Consider the following 21,148-nt stretch of genomic DNA (forward strand, 5'->3'; position numbering starts at 1 on the left):
GATTCATTCGGAACCTCTATTTCCCGGTGGATTAGATATGCGGAGATTTTCGGCAAACGACTGGTCGTGCGCTCATTACTATAGCTAAAATATTCATGCGAATCACGAACATGGATTCCGGCTGGGCATCCATCGATGTGAACTGCTCCGTAACTGGATACCATAATGAGGGGTAGGGCGATGATGCCTCTAGTTGAGGCCATAGGAAAAGTAATTTGTCCGCTCATTTAATATCGCGCAGCAATAATGGATAGGTAGGAACTATAAATGGGCAAACGAATCTGGCGTTCTGTAGCAGCAATTCGATGTTTGTTTGATTTGGTTGCTTGTGACCCCATGTGCCCGCCAGGGAGGTGCATTTACAGTTGATTCTCCGCATGTCGGTTTCGAAGAGAACATCCTAGGACTACAACAGCAATGCCCAAGATTAGCGTGAGCACTCATTCCATAACATCGGGCCCAGGATTGAACCTTGAGGTACTTCCGCGTAGCTTATATAACAGCATCGGTGAGGCGGTGAAGTGCGTTGGGTATCGCTTCCCAGCTTGCGATGTTGAACGCATTCTTCACATCCAGAGTGACAACCGCGCAGAAACGGATGCCGCTCCTTTTATCTACTCTAGACGCTATCCAGTCGATCGTTCAGACAGCTGAGGTCGCAATCGATTGCGACCTTAGCTGTCTGAACGATCTGAACGAGCGTCTAGAGTAGATTTACCTTTCCTGAACCCAAACTGGTTGTTGGATAGGCCGTCCGCACCTTCCGTATACGGTACTAGCCTGTTGAGGATCAACCTCTCCAATAACTTGCCTGTCGTATCTAGTAGACAGATAGGTCTATACGCCGACCGGTCACCTGATGGTTTCTTCGCCTTTGGTAGTAGCACCAATGTATGTCCCTCCCATACATCCGGGAAGATTCCTTGATCAATGCAGCGTTGCATCGTGGTTCTGAACAATGTTATCTCTAACACTCCTCCTCGACATCGATAGCTACAATTCCTGCTGCAATTCTTAATTTTCCCAGCTTCACAGCCAGCGCGATGAACTCTGATTCGGTGGATGACAGAGCCACGCACGATTGCTTTCTGGAAACCCAACTCACGATTCCACCGCCGAAAAAAATGAGAAAACCAGAAGTTGATTTCCGGTCCTTGGTGTCGGCATCGCAGTAAACTTCCAAGCCTTTACCATTCGCTGCTAGCTGTAACTGGTGATTTCGGGTGCTGTAGAGATATCTCAACACTCTCTTCGCTTCTGTCCAGTCCCTTACTCGGGGCTGGCTGACGGATCATCCGAGAATCGATACGCTGATCGAAATATCTGGCCGTGAATTTACTGCAATGTACAGCAAACCACCCACCAGACTTTGGTACTGCTCGCTATTCGAAAGAACAGCTGGTAACCAGGGTGCATTGGGATTTTCGATCCTTTCGCATTCGTCTGGCCGAACCGTGCAGCAAGCTTGGTGATATAGCCCTGCTGATTGATGTCACCCAACACCGTCAGCTTGAAACATTTTTGAAGATGGGCAACTATCTCGACGAATTCGACTTCGCTAGAGCAGGCCACCAAGATGTCGTCCACGTAGATCAGGATGAACGCTTGTTGTCCATTCCTCGTCCGAACGTAGAGGCACACATCGGCTGATGACTGCAAAATTCCAGCTCGCTTGAACACATCGTCGATCGTTCTGTTCCATAATCGTGCCCGTACAGACTTCGCTTCAGACGACACACACCGGCGGGATTGCCGGTTTCGTAACCAGGGGGCTGCTTCATAAAGATTTCTTCACCCAACTTACCATACAAGTATGCAGTCTTGATGTCTACATGCTTAACAACGAGATTTCGCTCAGCCGCCACCGTCAGCAGCAAACGTATAGTGACTTGCTTAGCAACCGGCGCGAAAACCTCATCATAATCCGTTCCGAATTTTTGCAAATATCCTTGCGCTTGAAGACTTACTTGCATCTAACTTTCTTGCGGCCAGCTGCAGTGGCGTAGCTAGGGTTTTTGGGGCCCGGTTCGGAGTTCGGCTTAGGGGCCCTCCAAATTAAAGTGAACGCCGTCTAAATGTAAGGCGCTAATGTTAAATCGTCTGTTGAAACAAACGATGAACAAATAGTTTTTGTAGAAGTAAGATTAAAGTGGTGGATCTTACATATGATGATATGTTGTTGTATTAGTTTAATGGCAAAAATGTCAATTAATGAGCATACAGTTCTTCTCTTCTTATTCTTGTTCAGAAATACATTAGTTTACTGAAAATTTAAAATAAATATCCATTGAATTTCCAAGAAAATGGAAACATTAGCTGGCAAAGAAGCTCTGGAAAACAATGATTCATATACAGCTTTAATTGGGTATTCTATGAAAATTTGGACAGTTTCTTAATTTTGTGTTTTTGAGTCGGGAGTGATTTTGAAATTCTTGATGAAAGAAATGCTTTAAAAATAAAAAAAAATAATGCTTAAAGTTTGCTTCAAATAAATTACAAAATTCACTTGAAAGATTTCTTCATGGAGCTTATTTTGTAATTTTCACAAACTTCCCACGCATTCCGTTTTAGATTCCTTCAAAAATTTAACATAGGATTTTTCTACGGAAAACCATAGAAGTTTAGGGGTCATCTTCATAAATCTCTTCAACGATTCTTTCAGAATTTTTCAAAAAAAAAAAAAAAAAAATAAGTACTTCAGGAATATATCCAATTATACTACCATCGTTTTCTTGAAACTTCCACCAAGATTCCCGTTAACAATATCTTCAAGATTTCAACTAGTATTTTCTCCATGGATTTTCTAGAATTACCTTCAAAACTATCGTTCAAAATTCCTTCAGGAATTACCCATGAGATTGTTTCTACAATTCCTGCAGGAAATATTCTAGAAGTTCTTAGAGAAATGAACCACAGATGTCTTAAAAGATTAATATTCTCAGAATACCTCCAAATAGATAGAGAATTTCTTTTCGGAAACTATCGGTGAAATATTTAAAAAAATTCGGGAGATTGATTCAGAAGAAAATCCCAAAGTCACATATGATAAAACTTGATTAAATTTGTAAGTAACTCATGATGGGTTCTCTGGAAGAACTCCTGGGCGTTTGAAGAAGTCCTCAATGATTTCGTAGATAAATTGCTTAGATGAATTCTAATTTAAAAAAAAAACTCGAATATTTACTGTAGTATTAGTTGGTGTGGGCCTCAGATGAACTTTTGAAGCAGCCATTGAGATTTTACTTTCACATGAAATGTTGGATAAATCTTTCAAAAAATTAATGGAAGAATTTGACAAGGAATCCCAGGTCAAATTTAAGGAGAAATTCCTGGAAGAGTGTACAATGTATCCGAGGAATCCCTGGAGGAATAAGAGGAGCAATTCCTAAGGGAAATGTCAATGAATTCTTGAAAGATCCTATGTAAAAAATCCTAAAAAAAGGTAACTGGAGCAACTGGCACAGGAATACTCGTAGATCTGCCTGAAAAAATCCCCTAATGATTTTTTTTTAAGATCTGTAAAATGTTTTTTTTTTATAGAAGAACTGCTGTAAGAAGCTTTGGAAGATCTTCTAAAGTTACAACTGGGAATCACAACTGTCAAGAGAAGCGTTGTAGTGCTCATGGATTTCGTGCAGCAAATTATGAATAAATTTCTCTAACCATGCCGTGGAACAACGCTGGAAGATGTTTTATGAGATATGGTAAGGGAAAAGCACTAATTTTCGATCTACAAGAATTCTATGCTAATTTTCGGATATTCATACAAAGTAGGCCAAAATCGTATGAATGGGTCGAAAATTGGTGCTTTTCTCCTAGTGAAATCAATAGAGAAATTTCCGAAGGAGATCCCAGAAGTCTAACTGAAGCAATTTTTGTATGAATCACAAGAAGAATTCCGAAAATGTTTCGTCGAGGATTATGAAAAAAATCCTGAAGAACCTGTGAAAAACTGCGTAATAGTCGCTGAAGGACCCTCTGCAAAGTTCACTGCAAGCATAATAAATAAAACCGTGGCTTTAGAAACCATTCTGCTTAAAATAGACATTAAAAACCTTTCGTTAAAAGTAGAGACTTGCATTAACATGGAGACCAAGCCTCTAAAAAAAGATCTGCTACCAGCCTTAAATGTGTATAAACTATGTCCCGAGAATACCGTGCTTCTCCGAATTCCCGGGCGCTTCGAAAGCCGGACAGTGGCATTTTTTCTCGGTGTTTTTGGACTAGATTTCGATGTTTTTTGTATAGAATCCGTAATTGCGATAACTTGTGCATTATCTATGCACGAAAGTTTTCGAAACAATAACTGTTGTTTGAATTAGGGTCGCTGTCCGGGATTCGAAGCGTCTGAGCAATTCGAATCAAAACGGTAGTCACTGGTTTATTTTTTCAATTCTAATTGAAATGAAAATAGGCTTATTTGAGAATATTGTTTGTAACATACCTTTAAATCAGTTCTAGATATGGGCCCTGCATATTTAGGCAAATCCGTCTGAATCACACAATTGAACCAAGTTATTGAGAATGAATTTTGAAAAGGTATTTTTGCCCTTCTGACCACTAATATCATTAATCATGGGGCCCCCACACTAGGGCGATTCAAATTTTAGAAATGTTTGAAAATCCAAAATCCCATGTGCTCCTTACCATCCTTACCATAAAAATAGTGTTCTGTGAAATTTTCAGCTTTCTAGGTGGTGAATAAAAGGTGGCTCAAAGACAATGTAGGTAGGTTTATATGGAAATTACTATGGAGGAATTTTGAGAAATGTTCCAAACTCGCTAGTACCGTAAACTCGGGTGAAATTGATCAGTAGGGTGAAATTGATCACTGTGTCACACGATTTTATTTCCCTCTTATAGAGCACAGAAAGCAAAGCAACCTATTTAAATGAACGTTGTTTGTCTTAACCTGGGAGGGAGGCACCGATACTACACACGAAATATAGAACAACGTTTGTTTGAACTGCAAGATAACTCCAGCTTGCCAACAACAATCAAGGCAGGCTTGGAGAAAACCGCTAGTTTTCTTTTGTTGTGTACTTTCGATCTTTCCTGACAAACATGGAAAAAGGGCCACAGTTTTCTATGCACTAAATATTCATTTTCATTGGAAAAAGTAAAACGATGCGTTTTTCAATGCTTCATATTCAATCAGTTGAAAGGCGCTCACGTCACATTACTTGCATTATGTGCATGAATTGATTTTCATTCAATTTTTGTCACTTTTAATGAAATGCGAAATTGTGTTTCAATCAGTTACGCGCTTTTTCCATGTTAGTCCAATGTTTGAGATCTGGGCTCACAGTGACAGTTCGTGACAGCGGAATCCCGGCTCACTATGACGTACAGAAATTTTGTATTGGTTTCTCCCTCCCAGGTCTTAACTATTGTCAAATTGCATGTTGTGAAGTTTTTTGTGTTAAGGAATGTTTATTTCTATGAAAATTATAGAAAATTCCATAATCGTGTTCTGTGTGGTATTGGCAGACACCAATAAACTTATAGTTTTAAACAAGGATTTGGACATGGTGTCAACCTGAAAAAATGTAAGGATGCGTGAAATATATCCCCAAAACAAATTCTATCATCAAAATTCGTGCCAATTTGTTCATTTTGTTGTAATAATTGATTTTTTCATAGATATCAGAAGATTCCTTCGGAAATTGCCTATATTTAGGCGTTTTCTACGGTATTGTTGAAAATTAATTGTTTATTATTTTCATATATGTTGCATTGTTAAGAGTTTGGTAACCATATTTGGATTCAGGAGGCTCAAATTAAAAAAGTAAAGTTGTTTTCAAAACTAACAATATTTGTTTTGACAGGTGATTAATTTCACCCCGAAACGGAGTTCCTTGATTTTTTATTTTAGAGACGATTTTTGGCACTAAAATCACAACTGTATGAAAATTTGAGTATATAAGCAAATGAGGCTCACCGTCGTACTTGTTTTCCTGCATTAAGTTGTATGGAATTGGCAACATCATGAAAAACAGACATAGAAAACGGTGAAAAGTGATCAATTTCACCCGAAATTACGGTACTGTAATGTAAGTAGAAACTTATCATCTTATATTGAAAACTCATTCTTCAAACCTTAATGAAGGATGTTGCTGAAGAAACAAAACTTTTTGAGTTTATTTTGTTTGGGATTTTTGTACATCTTTGCAGTGCTATAATCCCATATCAAGCTGAATAATAGCAAATAAACTCATGAATATATCTTCTATCTGTCTGTCTGCTGTCTGTCGGATTGAATTTTTCTCTTCAGCAAATATCTTTATTATGGTTTGACGAATGAGTTTTCACTATGGGATAATAAGATTGTACTTACATTACACTACTAGCGTGTTTGGAACGTTTCTCAAAATTTCTCCATAGTAATTTCCATATAAACCTACATTGTCTTTGGGTCACCTTTAAATCACCACCTAGAAAGCTGCGAATTTCACTGAACACTATTTTCATGGTAAGGATAATAAGGAACATATGGGAGATTGTATTCTAAAACATTTTTAAATTTTGAAACGCCCTACCCCCACACATTGCCGATCAAGATCACCTTCAATCTAATTTTATATCTGTTTGTGAACGTGTTAGCTTTCTAGAAATTAAATTCATAATCTTAAATGACAATCTTACCTCGATTTGGGGGCCCCTCTGGACTCGCGGACCGCACCCACCGCACCCGCTAGCTACGCTACTGGCCAGCTGGTAGTGTGGTGATCTCCCATGTGTCCATCGCAGTCTTCCAGTACTCGCTCTCAGGACTTGCTAAAGCTTCTAACGTTGATTCATCAGCAGTGTCATAATCGCAATGTTCATCGTCCAGAAGATCTTCATCCATGTCCGACGCATCCAACGGTTCTGAATTGACCGCCAGCGTTACTTCAATAGCGGTTGGCTTGATTCCTAACTCGAAATCTACGACATTCTCCGTTCATGATGCCGATTGACATACTCGGCTTGAGCGAGGCGCTCCTCCTCCAAGAAATTCGCATCACAGCTGATAATCACTCGTCGAGTCGACCGGTCCAGAATGCGATATGCTTTGTGGTTCGGTGAGTACCCCACAAACGTTAGTTTCGTCGATGTGGGGCTTAACTTCTTCCTCTTCTGCTTGGGGACATGAACGTGCGCCGCACTGCCGAAAACCTTCAGGTGCGTCACATCCGGCTTCCTTCCATGCCAGAGTTCGAACGGGGTTGTAGGAATCGATTTCGATGGCAAAATGTTCTGCAAATAAACGGCAATACTTACCGCCTCAGCCCAGTAGCACTCTGGAAGATTGGCATCAAACAACATGCACCGGCTCATCTCGACCAGGTACCGATTCTTCCTCTCGGCAACACCATTTTGTTAGGGGGAATAGCTTACGGTGAATTGCGCTCGAATACCTTCACGTTTGTAGAAAGTCCTCAGCGCACTTCCAGTGTATTCGCCTCCTTGGCGGTCGGCCGAACTAGGTCTTCATCATGGTAACGTACTCCATTATCTTCTCTGGAACATCTTCCTTCCTTAGCAGATACAGGACACAGAATCTGCTGTAGTCGTCGATGATAGTCATAAAATAACGGCATCCAGACACCAACACGTTCTCAACAGGGCCACAAACGTCGGTGTGCAAGTTGATTTCCAAACTTTGTACGAATAGCACGTTACCAAGGGTAACCGTAGTTGTTTTACCGTTTTCATGGTAACATAACAACCGACCGGCACCGACACCTTCTACTTTCACATTTTTTCCATTCGCCAAGCTGACAGTTTTCACAGCGCTTTCTACGAGATCTTCGAAAATCCTCGTTCGCCGCACATGTACCGGTCCACAATCCACTCACCGGAATTCGCTTGGACACCGGCCATCAGGGAAAATGTCATTGCGTGCAGTTCTTGCTTTCGGTGAACGACCTTTTTCCGATTCCGTCTCCTTGGCGTACAACTTACACTTCTTTTGCTTGTGGCCAGTTTTCTTGCAAAAATGGCACCCCAGCGGTTTCTTTTTCTTCAGGAAACTTGGTCTCATCGCTGAATCTGTCGATCCATGGTCCCGTCTGGCAACTTCATCCAGCAGCTTGCTTTTTACCAGCTCCAGCTTCAGGTCATCGTCGGAACGGCTTTCTAGGGCCGTCGCCAGCATGTTGAAAGATCGGGGAGGCTCCTAAGCACCAATGCAACCATCAGTGGCTGACCTAGGTCCAGTCCAGCACACTACGGCTTACCAAACAGCTCTTACAGCTCAAATAGATGGTTCTGCATGTCGTCCCCGTCCTTATACGTTTTGTTGCAAATTCGCTTCAGAACGGCAACCTTCGAGCAGAGGTACATCTTCTAATACTCCTACTTCCAGAAACTTCTACTTCGGCAGCGAAAAGTGAAAACATTCAAATGAGCCTCTGTACGTGCCATAAATTCTTTTGTTCTCATGACTTTTACTGTGCGCCGTGTGTTGGTGCTGTCTCGCTCTCTCTCACGGGCAACTTGAAAACAGGGCGCACAGTAAAATTCAAAAGTTTTATAGCATGCATAGGCTCATTCGCTCAAGCGGATTGCTTTGACTGGGGCCAACAACCTATTGGAGAGAAGTTCGACTGAACGGATTGACGGTTGACTAAAGGCTAATGTATTCAAGTAATCGTTACATTCAACATAGTTCAACGGTTGCTACGATTCGTAATCTCTATCACACCCCACGGACTCGAGTTGGCACTCTGGCATAGCTATCAAAGCATGCTCGTTTTCGACTCTTCATTTCCTTTTTGAGAGCTAACTTTGCCTCTCTGAATGCTTCACTGCGTTCTTCTCTTTGTGTTTCTGTGCGTGTGCGTTGCAATCTTCGTCTAGCCCGAAGGCAGATTGCTCGAAGATTTGCAATTGATTCGCACCACCAGTACATCAGCGGCCTGTTCTCTAGGAGAGGTTTCTCTCGGCATGGAAGCATCACTCGCTCTTGATATCACAGCAACTAACTCTTCACCGTTTAGGTCCAGAGTGTTCCGTTTGCGCCTCAGGACTCCGTCGAAGCGCGTGGTCGAGTTATATCAATAGAAGCATTAACCTAAGAATGCTAATGTCGCTACTGTTCGTGTTTCCAACATCTAGTTTGCCACGCGCTGACAGCTTTAGTACCGGTCCTCAAAGTGTCAAATAAATTTTAAAATCATCCACTACAACATGGCATCGAACAAACAATGAAAAGATACAGTCAAAGGTGATAATAAACTAATTCAGTTTTGTGAGAACAGCGCCATTAGCGTTCACCGCCCGCATGGTATTATACTATAGCGAATCGATTGATGATCGCTATGAGTATAACCGTCATTCACGCGCTAGTTAATGATACCTAAAAGCACAGAGAAACAGACGTAACACTTAGAACAAATCTTGATCAAAATAATAGTCGCGTAATCATGTACGCCCAATGCTAAAAACACTGTAGTTGGCCGATGGACCAACAGGTGACGGTAGTGTGTAAACGTCAAACCAACCCCCTGAAGCAAGCGCTAGTTCTTGAAGCCTACAACCATATGTGTGGCGCTAGTGCTGGAGTAAACAAATTTAGGCTTTGCCCTCATCAAACCCCGCGCGGAAGCGACAAATGTCGTATGAGAAAAACATTATACTATTGATAATCGTTTATCGTTGGGCCTAATAAAATGTGGCTAAATTATCTAGCAATTACAGAAAAACTAGATAAAGTAATACACACTAAACACCAGATTGGTAAGTAAAATATGAATGTCGCATTCGAAAACGAGTGTGTCTCGTGCCTAAAACGGTATTTTTGGACGAGCTGTCAAATCAGCACCTTCTCCAGCACCAAATTTTTGGCTTCACTCCACTTGTTCGTGGATGACAGCCGTTTCAGTCCTGTGCGTCAAACACGAACAAAAACGACGCGAGCGCTGCGGGTGGTCCACCTACCCAATATTTGAATCGATCGTTAAAAAGTTGCTCGATGGACAGCGATGAGAGTGTGACGTCTGTTTGTCTGTGCTAAAAGGTTAGGACTACAAAACGTCACGTCGTTAATCGATATTCTGCACCATTTCTGTGCAATATTTGCCAGCTCTACATTTAATGCGACCAGGGATTCCAGCAATAGTTCGCCTCTTTGCCCGGACATTTAGTCCGTTGTCTGCTCTGTCGACACTTATAAGGCACTTAGTGATTTACAATCGCTTGCCTTGGTGCCCCATTTTCTGCACATCTTACTTCTGTCGGGACCATTGCAATTCCACGACTTATGGCCCTTCCAGAAACATTTGAAGCAAACTTCAGGAGGTTGTTGTATGCTCAGCCAGCAACCCGACCAGCCTACCTTGAGTATGCCCAAGTCCTTCGCTTTGTTGGCCGTGCAACCGGCGGTCTGATCGCTGCCTCCTGCGGGCCCTTTATAAGGTGGATGTCCTTACTGGCTACATCGATATCACACTGCTCTTTGAGGGCAGCTGAGACCTCCGCTGCATTGGTGATCTCATCCAGATTTTTACACTGGAGAGTCGCTTCTGTAGTCAGGGATTATACATCAACCTCGTCGCCAAGTACTTCTTGTGCCAATAGGGCGATATTCAAAACTGAAAAGGCAATAGATGGCTCTTTTTCAATGGTAGTAAAAACGAAATCCTGAAGCAAAGAAAGCACCACGGAAGATGAACTAAACACAAAAAGTTGTGTATTCACTTTACACTTGATTTCTAATCACTATTTTTTTGATCCAGTTTCCTAATTGCAAGCAATTTACGATTTTCATTAATTTTCATACGTTTTGACAGTTCTCCGACTACCATCCCTCCATGCGCTTGTGTTGAAAGTTTGAGAAATTTGAGAATCCAGCGTAGCGCGATCAGTGGGTGACATACAAACAACACTGTCGTCGCTCGGCCGGCCGGTAAGAGAAACTGAATGTTCGAAAGGTTGTTGTCTGTAATTTTTGTTGCTGGCGCCAACTGTTAGCGTTTGAGAACAAAATAAACAGTCATTACCCTATTGCTTATAGGCTTGACGTCATTCTTTAAAACTAGGATCATTTCACCAATCCTAGTCCGCCTTATGCTTCGCATTTCTGCGCTCAATGGCGATAACTTCTCCGTGCTTCGCATCGCTTTCAGAACTTCGGCGTATTTCGCTTCTTCGGTTTCGATAACGAGGGCCTCACCTAAATCATACGTTTCGCTGTTTTCGGTTTAGCATTCTCCTTGGGCTCCGTTTTCGGTTTCCTCTGTTGTCTCTTATTTCCAACTCGTATCCACGGGTTGCTGTTGTTCTTATCAGTGACTTTATCTATGCATATGATCATTTTTAATAGGAAATAAAATTATTTTCCATTAAATAGATGAAACCCCGAATTTAGTACTTCTTCTTCTTGGCATTTAGGTCCTCACTGGGACAGAGCCTGCTTCTCAGCGTAGTGTTCTTATCCACACTTCCACATGTATTAACTGAGAGCTTTCTTTGCCAAAGTTGCCATTTTCGCATTCATATATCGTGTGGCAGGGTACGATGATACTCTATGCCCAGGGAAGTCAAGGAAATAATCTTTACGAAAAGATCCTGGATCGACCGGGATTCGAACCCTGACACCTTCAGCATGGCTTTGCTTTGTAGCCATGGACTCTAACCACTCGGCTGAGGAAGGCCCAAGGAAAATCCTTCGACTGTATCCTTTGACTTGTATCCAAGTCGAGTCTAGTACACGACACTGAAGACGGCCTTACAGTTGAGGTCGAAATACGCGTATCTGTCAAAGGATACAAACTCTAGTGGAATTAAATGGTATAGTACTTAATTAGGTTTTTCATCTATTTATAGGTATTCCACTAAACAGCTTGAAGATTTAGTATTTTCCATTCATTTTTTTGAAAATAAAACCTAAAAAATCAATCATAATAATATCTTACTCGTTTCAGAACCCATCTGTCAGTGGTGCAGACGAGGAGTGCCACCCGGCCAAAACGGGATCCTTGGCACAACGGAGGGCACCATCTTCTGTTCGGAGTCGTGCTTTTCGCAGAGTCGACGAGCCTCGTTCAAAAGAGCCAAAACGTGTGACTGGTGCCGCCACGTGCGACATGCCGTAAGCTATGTGGATTTCCAGGATGGCGTTACACAGTTGCAGTTTTGCTCGGATAAATGTCTAAATCAGTACAAGATGCAGATCTTTTGCAACGAAACACAAGCTCATCTGGATATGAATCCACATCTGAAGGAAAAGAGCGCTTCGACAGGTATTTCTATTGAAAGGAATATAACGATATTGGATTGTTAATTGTATCGATTATTTTAGGAAGCCTTATAACTCCAGATCTCTGGTTGAAGAACTGCAAGAGTCGTTCTATGTCACCAGCGTCGGATCGATCAGAGTCCGTATCTCCAACGTCGTCGATGCATCAATCTCCGGAGCCCTCACCAACAATGCGATCACCACCTTCCAAGAAACCAATGATCTCCGTAGCACCTGCTTCTAAGCTTCTTTCGAAGACCGTTCAGATCCCTATATCACGCAATACCGCCAAAGCCAATCGAAAACGCCGTCCTGGTCTACGACCTATGCAGCAAACTGTGCTGCAAAACCGTCGAAGTTCAAATCTCAAATTGGACTTCTCCCAAACTAACAATAATAATAACTCAAACGTCCTGAACAACAACCTTACGTCTACCAGTTCTGGCATGCTCACCAAACCGGCCACAGTTACCAGCGGCAGCGTCCAGGATTTACGCAATGCGATCCCAATGCAAAAACTACCCCATCCATTGACTCCAACAAAATTCGAAAACCGAGAGTCTCCAACCACTCCTCGACCTCCACTGAACATCCCCCATAAGTTCCTGCAAATGCCACCGAATCCCGCTATGCGACCACCTTTCTTCCCAATGAATCCCATGTTCCGGTTCGGATCGTTTCCAAACCAACCGAATACCATGCCTCCGCCACCGCCGGTCGGAACACCACTACCAAATATCGAACTCGGATCAGCCAATCGACCACCGGGATCGATACTAGGTCTACCGGTCCCACCGGTCACCATCCTTGTTCCATGTCCAATAGTGATACCCCTCCCCCTGCCAATACCAATCCCCATTCCCTTGATCGACTTCCTCAAGGCAACTAATCCAAAGTCACCGAAGCAGGAACCTTCGAATAGTCGATCGCCAGATCATCAACTCGATGACATCAGCGATCTCGAAAAGGAACCCGACATGGAAGAATCGCCCCTAGACTTCACAATAGTCAGCCACAAACAACGGAGGCGACAGGAACAAGAGGAAGAAGAGGCGTTGGCCGGCAGCCGAAGTAGCTATACTTTGGAACCGATTGCAGCACACGACGATGCCAGAACGAACGATACGGACCGGAGTCCTGAACACAAGTTACCAAAGTTCAAGATAACTCGCTTGAACCTGCGGCGGGTGACGGAAAGCGAAGAAGACACGCGAACAACAGTTGGGAATGTGAGGGAACAACAACGGTCACCCGAAGAAGAGGAGGCGGAAAGTTGCAGGGAGATGGTAGAACGGAGTCGACCGTTGAGAAAGCGGAAACGTCTGGTGGTGGCCCATCATGAAGCTATGGCTGCCGAGCAGGATGAGGAAACCAGTGGTGCTAAAGGTTAGATGTTGGTAGAGTTACAAACAGTGCTACGATGTATCAAAACTATTTGTAAGATATCTGTGGAAGTGGCTCTAGGCATCTGTAGGAATGTTAAGAATCGTTACGATTGGGTATTTTGCTTGAGCTTAAAGATTACTGTGAATCATGTGGAATTATTATACCCACGTGAGTATTAAAGTGGATATTTGTGACCATTTTTTCAGATCCACAAGTTTAAAATTTGAGCGCGTTCGGTTCCGTCTACGCTATGCGCATTGCGATTGTAATTTGTATGGGATTTTATTTGGGAAAACATCCTTTTTAGTCATTACCAATGTCATTGAAATCATTTCACAAATTTCACTAAATTAGAGTTTGAAATAGGACCCAACACTACTAGGGACAGGCATGTCTTCATTTGATTTCCTTGATCTTTGACGAATATAAGATTCTTGGTATATTTTTGTAAAGATCTTTGAATTGCATTGAAATTAGCAGATCTAAAAAAATAGTTGATGGAATCTAGGTAAAGTTTCTACGCCTGTTCTTGGTAGATTCTACATAATGTCATCAACAGATCCTTGAATAGATCTTCAGAGAATTCCTAGCGAGATTTTCGTCAAAATATCCATAAAGGTTTCCCTGTAAGAACTTTGAAGAAAAAAGCCGTTCAATGAAGGATCTTTGACTGATTTCTCTGAACATCTTTAGTGAATTCCTAAGTAAATCGTTTGTAAAACACAACAAAATAGCATTATCGATAAATATTTGTCGATTTTGTGAAAATTTTGTTTCCTTTTTCGAAGATCTTATGTAATTGTTTCACATTCTCATCAGATTTCAGAATATAGTAGAAAGTAGGAGTGTTTGACCAGATTAACCCTTTGAAACCTAAATTTTTATTTTTGATTTATATTTTTTTTTTGCTGTCTAAAATCGATTTGAACACGTTTTGAGCAATGATTTACTTTTAATCGCAAATTTATAAATTCTTGTTTTTGAATTTTATAATTTTTATTTTTGAACATCCCTATATAGCGAGACATCGCGACGAACTAGGTGTTAGCGCTTGTCCGGAAGCGTACACTTAAGGATTTCTTTCACATTTGTAGTGGTATCTAAGGCGAACTACCTCGCAAGGGTTCTCTTAATCAAAAAAGTAGAGAACTTGGTTCCCAAGGTTCTAGTCACCTGGAACTAGAGATGTACCGAATATTCGGCCGGCCGAATATTCGGGCCGAATATCTCGATTTTTTTGATTTTGCCGAATATTCGGTCTGCCGAATAATAAATTCTGCTATTCGGCCGAATAGGCCGAATAGTGACCGAATAGTAACAAAATTAAATAATTGAGAAAAGTTAAAAAATCAAAGAATTTATTCAAATGATGATACATTAAAATTTTCGTTTCATGCATTCTATGAAAGAAGTTTGATGTCAAATATAAAAAAAAAAAATGTGAGAATTTCTCCGATCTATGGCGGTGCTGCTCAATACATAAGGCATTCTCTGCTAATGAGCCTTAAGCTAACATTATAAGCTTTGCTAATTGTGCAAATATTTCGCTAGGCATAAATCAACAGACAAACATAGGTTTCAACACCAACCAAATCTATGCGATGACAAACATTTGTTTGGCACTGTATCAATCCATGCCAAATATTTGATATAGTGTACTGATAGCTTTATAATCATTTTTCTGGGGCTGTAAGGAACCACTAGACTAAATAGTTTGACGCGTATGGACTCAATGCTTTTAATTTTAACCGTTAACATATATTAGCACTTTCCATTCTTTCGATATTGTTTGGTTTGAGACACCTGCTCAAGTTCTTCCTTTTAGCATAATAAAGTGGTCTGCAGTCTGTTTGTTCCAATTTCTTTGAAACACTTCCAAAAGTCGGATGAGAAATCTAGTAACGTATATTGGATTATATTTTAACAAAACATGAGATGGATAAAAAGTGCTAGCAATAGAATTTAAATCCCTTACTTTAGAAATATGAATGATCTTTGAAATTTACTGTTTTTGTGATTTCTACAAATTGGTTTCAAAAGCTCAAGAGGACGATCATTCATTTTCATTCATAATCCGTTCAAATTTTCACCGTAGAAGCTTTCCATACTTAAGCAAACTCGTTTTTTTTCTTTATCCAGGATTAAAAATATAGTTTTAGAGAAATTTGACGGTGTTATTCGGCCGAATATTAGGATTTTTTGGCCGAATATTAGGTCATTATTCGGCCGAATGTTCGGCCGAATATTCGTTTGGCCGAATAATAATTTTCCAACTATTCGGTTGGACTACTAGCAGTTATGTTCGGTGTGTCAAAATTCCATAAGTATCTGTATGGTACGGAATTTACTCTCGTGACCGATAGCTCCGCGTTAAAACAAATTTTCAATCCAAATAAAGGTTCGTCGGCGGTTGCGGTGTCTCGATTACACCGTTGGGCAGTAACACTATCGAATTATTCGTATCGCGTTGTACATCGTCCCGGAAAAAGTATTAGCAATGCCGATGCGTTGTCTCGTCTACCCTTACCCGTCAAAAATTGAATTGAGCACATGTCGGTAGCTGAACATAACCTACAAAACTACGTCGGTATCGGTGAGATTAGAACACAGCAGCATTGTGATCCTATTCTCGGTAAGGTTATTCGTTTTGTTAAAAATGGATGGCCTCGGGTTGTTGAAACCGATTTGAAACCGTTCGCGCAGATTAACACAAATTTCGAAATGGAGGACAATTGCCTTTACTTCGAAGATCGCGTAGTGATTCCGAAGTCCCTTCAGCGACGCGTGCTCGAGAAGCTTCATGAGAATCATGATGGCGTCGTGCGAATGAAAATGATCGGTCGGTCTTACTTCTGGTGGAAAGGATTCGATAAAGATGTCGCGAATTTCGTAAAGTCGTGTGTCACATGTCAGAAAACTCAAAAAGTGCCCAGAGAAGTAGTCGAGTCTAGTTGGCCTCCAGCAAGTCATGCTTTTGAACGCCTTCATTTGGATTTGTTTCATTTTGAAGGTCAAACGTTTTTAATTGTCGTCGATGCATATTCGAAATTTATTGATGTTAAACTTCTGCGAAGAACGGATGCCAATAGTGTATTGGAGAAATTGGATGAAATATACACATACTTCGGTCTTCCAACTGAAGTGTGTTCAGATAATGGTCCACCATTTAATTCGTCTTTGTTTGTTGATGCTTGCAAAGCAAACAATATCAATGTGTTGAAATCTCCTCCATACCATCCGCAGTCCAATGGATTAGCGGAGAGAGGAGTACAGACAATCAAGACTGTATTGAAGAAGTATCTGTTGGACGAGAAATTCAAACCGATGCCAATTCAGCGAAAACTTAACCGCATTCTGTTCAACTACAGAAATACTCCGTCTACCACTACCAGTAGAACGCCCTCGTCTATAATGTTCACTTACGTGCCTCGCACACTTTTGAATTCAAGTAATCCGGTTAAATTGGACATTCAAAATGAACAAAAGAATGTGATTAAACCTTCGTTGCGTCCCAAAAAGTTCGTCAGTTCCTTTGTATGTTCCAAAACGTATTCTCGAGGTGATAAGGTTATGTATCGGAATCACATGGATGATTATGTCCGTTGGATTCCAGCGATTGTTTTAGAGAAAATTAGTCCTCACACTTACTTGATAAACCTCAACGGGAATGTACGTATGGTTCATGCCAATCAGATCCGTGTGTCTGATCTGTCGGACAAATTCCACCCTTCCATACCCGTAATATGTCCTATCCCTGAGTCCGAGCAGCCAACGACAGAGGTGGAGGTGCCTGGTTCCTCGACCGCGATTCAACAAAGACCGTTGAATAAGAAGAAATCTCCGAAAAAGAAGAAATCGGAAAAAAGAAAACGCAGCGATTCTACATCACCGAAACTCCGTCGTTCCAAACGTATTTGCGATAAAACTTTTAAGCGCTAGTGTGGGTTTAGGAAAACGGATGTTTTGTCCCTTAGTGTATCGAAAGTATTTGACAGTTAGGAATTACAATTTTTTACAAATACAACAGCCTGTATTCGATTGCGTCGAGAATTTGTTCTCCGGAAGACCCGTGTACGAAAACTTACGAGCAATTGATCGCGTTATTGAAAAAGCACCTAGCCCCAACCGTCAATGTGGTGGCTGAGCGTTATAAATTCCGAAAGTGTGAGCAGTCTTCAAGTCAAACCATTTCGGAGTTCATCATCGATCTCAAGGCCCAATCCCAGTCGTGTGAATACAATGCTTTCCTTCAAGAAGCCTTGCGTGATCAGTTCGTGGCCGGAGTGTACAATTCCAATCTTCGGACGAAGTTGCTGGCGGTTATTCGGTACATCTCTACCTCGAACCCACACGAATGATTGATTCTTTATTGATCGTATTGTATTTAAAGGTACAAATTGTTATTGCTAAAAGTCTCCATGCCAAAAGTCTACATGTATAATTGCATTGAGGGTCCAACGATCACAGTCAGCACGGTCGGCCGGTGGATCAAAACGATTCGTAAGCAAAGTGCATTCTGGTTCACCGGTCATATCGAAGCTACCTGGCCGTAGGTCCCCGTGTAGAAGCATTTGCTTTATTTGAATGAAATTTGTTTACATCTTTCTGCGTTGCTTGGTTTGGTTGTTTGATTTCATTAGAGTGATTCAAAAGGATGGTGTTTTTATGATTCTATTAAAAATTTTAAAATTAGTAAATGATGTACCATCACACCTTCCCCCTTTCGGAAGAATAGTGTACTGCAAGGAATCTATTCTGCTGTAATTTTGATAATTTATTGATTATGCTTTAACTAGTCTTGATTTGTGAACTTCTATAGAATTGCTACTTCCATTTGCTATTGTTGCATTGCATGTCGTTAGTGCAGTTATGATATATGGTCCGCTATGAAGTGGATCCAGTTTGCTCCGGTTTTCTAACTTTAGGTAAACTTCATCTCCTATTTTCAGATTGGTTTCTACAATGTTTGAATTATAATCATTTGTTCTTTTTATTTTTGTTTGTTCGATTGATTTGTGGACTATTGCATGTATCGTTTGTAATCAAAATTTTAGTTCTCTCCCATATGAATCTATATTGTATAATGGATCAGGTTAACCGTTATTTTGAAGTGTATCTAGTGCATTGGATTTTTTTCCAAACAGTATTTCGAAAGGTTTAAATCCATGTTCTATATTTGGGGTTATATCAAAGACAAATTAAAGACCTCCATGTTCCTTGGAGTCGCCCAAAATTTTATGGCTAATAAGGTAATCTAGAATGCCGTGAAAAGTGTACTGCAATCTGTCAAACTTGGGTACCTTTTGCACTACCGAGGGACCAAATGCAGTACTAGAAGTGGTACCCAATCTGAGCCCGAGTGTGACGGACCTGGTTGTATTGTAGCTAAAGCTGTAGTAATTCATCCATTCATCCCAATCATTTTTGAAATCATTGGTGAAAATTCGTAAGTACTCGTTAAGACACTTGTGATTTCTCTCCAATGCTCCAATAGTTTGTGGATGATAAATATGCAGTCGAACAAATCTGGTTTATTTGTAAAAGATTGCAGACTTCTTCAAAAACTCCTTTGTATTCAGTACCTTGATCGGTTTTAATTCATATCATTGGTCCGTATATTAGGATACATTTTTCGATCACTGCTTTTGCTATTGTAGTTGCTGATTTGTCTGGTATTGGTATAACTATTATATATTTTGAGAAATCGCATTGTATTGTAACTGCGTATCGATTTCTGTTATTTGAATATGGAAAAGGTCCAACTGTATCGATTGAAACGATATCAAATGGTTGAATTGGTGTTGTTGTAATGACGGTTTTTGGTTTGATCGAAATTAAGTGTTTATTATGCTTTCATTTTTCGCATGATTTTACATACGTTGTTATAATCTTTTTCATGTTAGGCCAAGAATATAATGGCCTAATTTTTCTATACATTCTGTTTATTTCTACATGTCCGCCAGTAGGTGTATCATGAAACAATTTTAGTTTCGATAGTATTTCATCCTTTGATGACAATATTTTTGGTCTATCATAAATCATTACGGTAACAGTCCTAAGACGTTGATTACCTATCTATTTGAATACATTTATATCAACTTATGTGAATATAATGTCATTACTTGCAATTGCTATAATATTTTTGTTTTTTAGAGTATCATCGACTCTTTCATGTTTAAGGTGAGTAAAAGCTCTATCCGGGATCCCTTTTTCGATATAGTCGAATATTTGATTCAATGTTTGTATATCTAATTGATTATGTCTTTTCGAGAGGATTAAAGCTGGGATTAATCGCTTCTTGTACTTTTTGTCATATACATCAATAATTATTGCTTTATTATGCATTTGAAATGTTAATTTTGGAATCTTAAAAGCTATTTCGCTACTAGTGGCATCAAAAACACTAAGCTCGTCAGCCCTGTGTGTTTCCACATTAGTAGTCTGATATTTACGTTGTCTTTTCTGCTCTCTAGCTGTCATAGATCTTGTAATTATATGCATTGATTTTAATTTATCACTATCTATTTCAATGCGTGATAAAGCATCTGATACTTAATTAGATTTACACTTAATGTACTGTACAGTGAAATCGTATTCCTCTAGTTCTAACTTCATGCGAGTTAGTTTAGAGGACGGATTTCGCATGGAAAACAGATAGATCAGTGGCCGATGATCTGTTTTGATAGTAAATTTTCTACTATATAAGTATGGGCGGAAATAATTAATTGCCCAATGTATTGCAGTTAATTTCTGCTCAATTGTGAACTTGTTTGATTCGCCTTTGGTAAACGATTTACTCGCAAATGCGATCGGCATTTCTACATCATTTACCTTTTGAGCTAATACTGCGCCACATGCTAATTTTGAAGCATCAGTTGTTACAATAAATTCTTTAGAAAAATCCGGAAATTGTAAAATTTTCGGTGATAGTAATTCTTGTCTTAGTTTATCAAAAGCATCTTGACATCCTTGAGTCCATTTGAAAGGCACATCCTTTTTAAGGAGATGATTTAGCGGTTGTGCTATTTGTGCAAAGTTTTGTATGAATCTTCTGTAGTAATTACAGAAAGCGACGAAGCGTCGAGCTTCATCTGCACTTTTGGGAGTTGGGTATTCGTGAATAGCTTTGAATTTAGCTTTATCTGGCTGAATACCTTTTTCCGAAATGTGATGTCCTAAATATGTTACATCACTCTTGAAGAAAAAGCCTTTTGAAGGATTCAGCTTCAAGTTATATTTTCTTAATTTACTGAAAACTCTTAGTAAGTTCATAAGATGAGGCTTGATAGAGCAACCGACAACGATTATGTCGTCGATATACAAAAATGCACATTCAGGAGTCAAACCACTCAAAGCGATTGACATCATTCTCTGAAAGCTGTTTGGACTGATATTCAATCCAAATGGTAATCTTTGAAATTCGAAATGCCCTGTTGAAGAAGAAAAAGCTGTGTATTTCTTGGATTGTTCATCGAGTGGTATTTGATGAAATCCAGACATAAGGTCGAGCGTCATAAAATATTTCGCTCTACCTAATTG

General features: G+C 40.4%; 1 protein-coding gene across 2 annotated transcripts in view; it reads left to right on the top strand.

Moving 5' to 3' along the window:
• LOC5575516 (sine oculis-binding protein homolog) overlaps positions 1-21,148 on the top strand; it is a 129,965-nt gene that overhangs the window by 95,737 nt on the left and 13,080 nt on the right. Inside the window, exons 4-5 of one of the 2 annotated variants that reach the window (XR_002502646.1) lie at positions 11,910-12,227; positions 12,287-15,184. Coding sequence is in view for 1 of the 2 variants with exons in the window: in XM_021854917.1 (XP_021710609.1) it covers positions 11,910-12,227; positions 12,287-13,614 (1,646 nt within the window). In the remaining variant the exon portion in view is untranslated. Of the gene's footprint in view, positions 1-11,909; positions 12,228-12,286; positions 15,745-21,148 lie in introns of those variants that run through there. The other variant, XM_021854917.1, reaches the window with a different exon arrangement.

Source organism: Aedes aegypti, chromosome 3, assembly GCF_002204515.2.
Source record: "Aedes aegypti strain LVP_AGWG chromosome 3, AaegL5.0 Primary Assembly, whole genome shotgun sequence".
Lineage (NCBI taxonomy): Eukaryota > Metazoa > Arthropoda > Insecta > Diptera > Culicidae > Aedes > Aedes aegypti.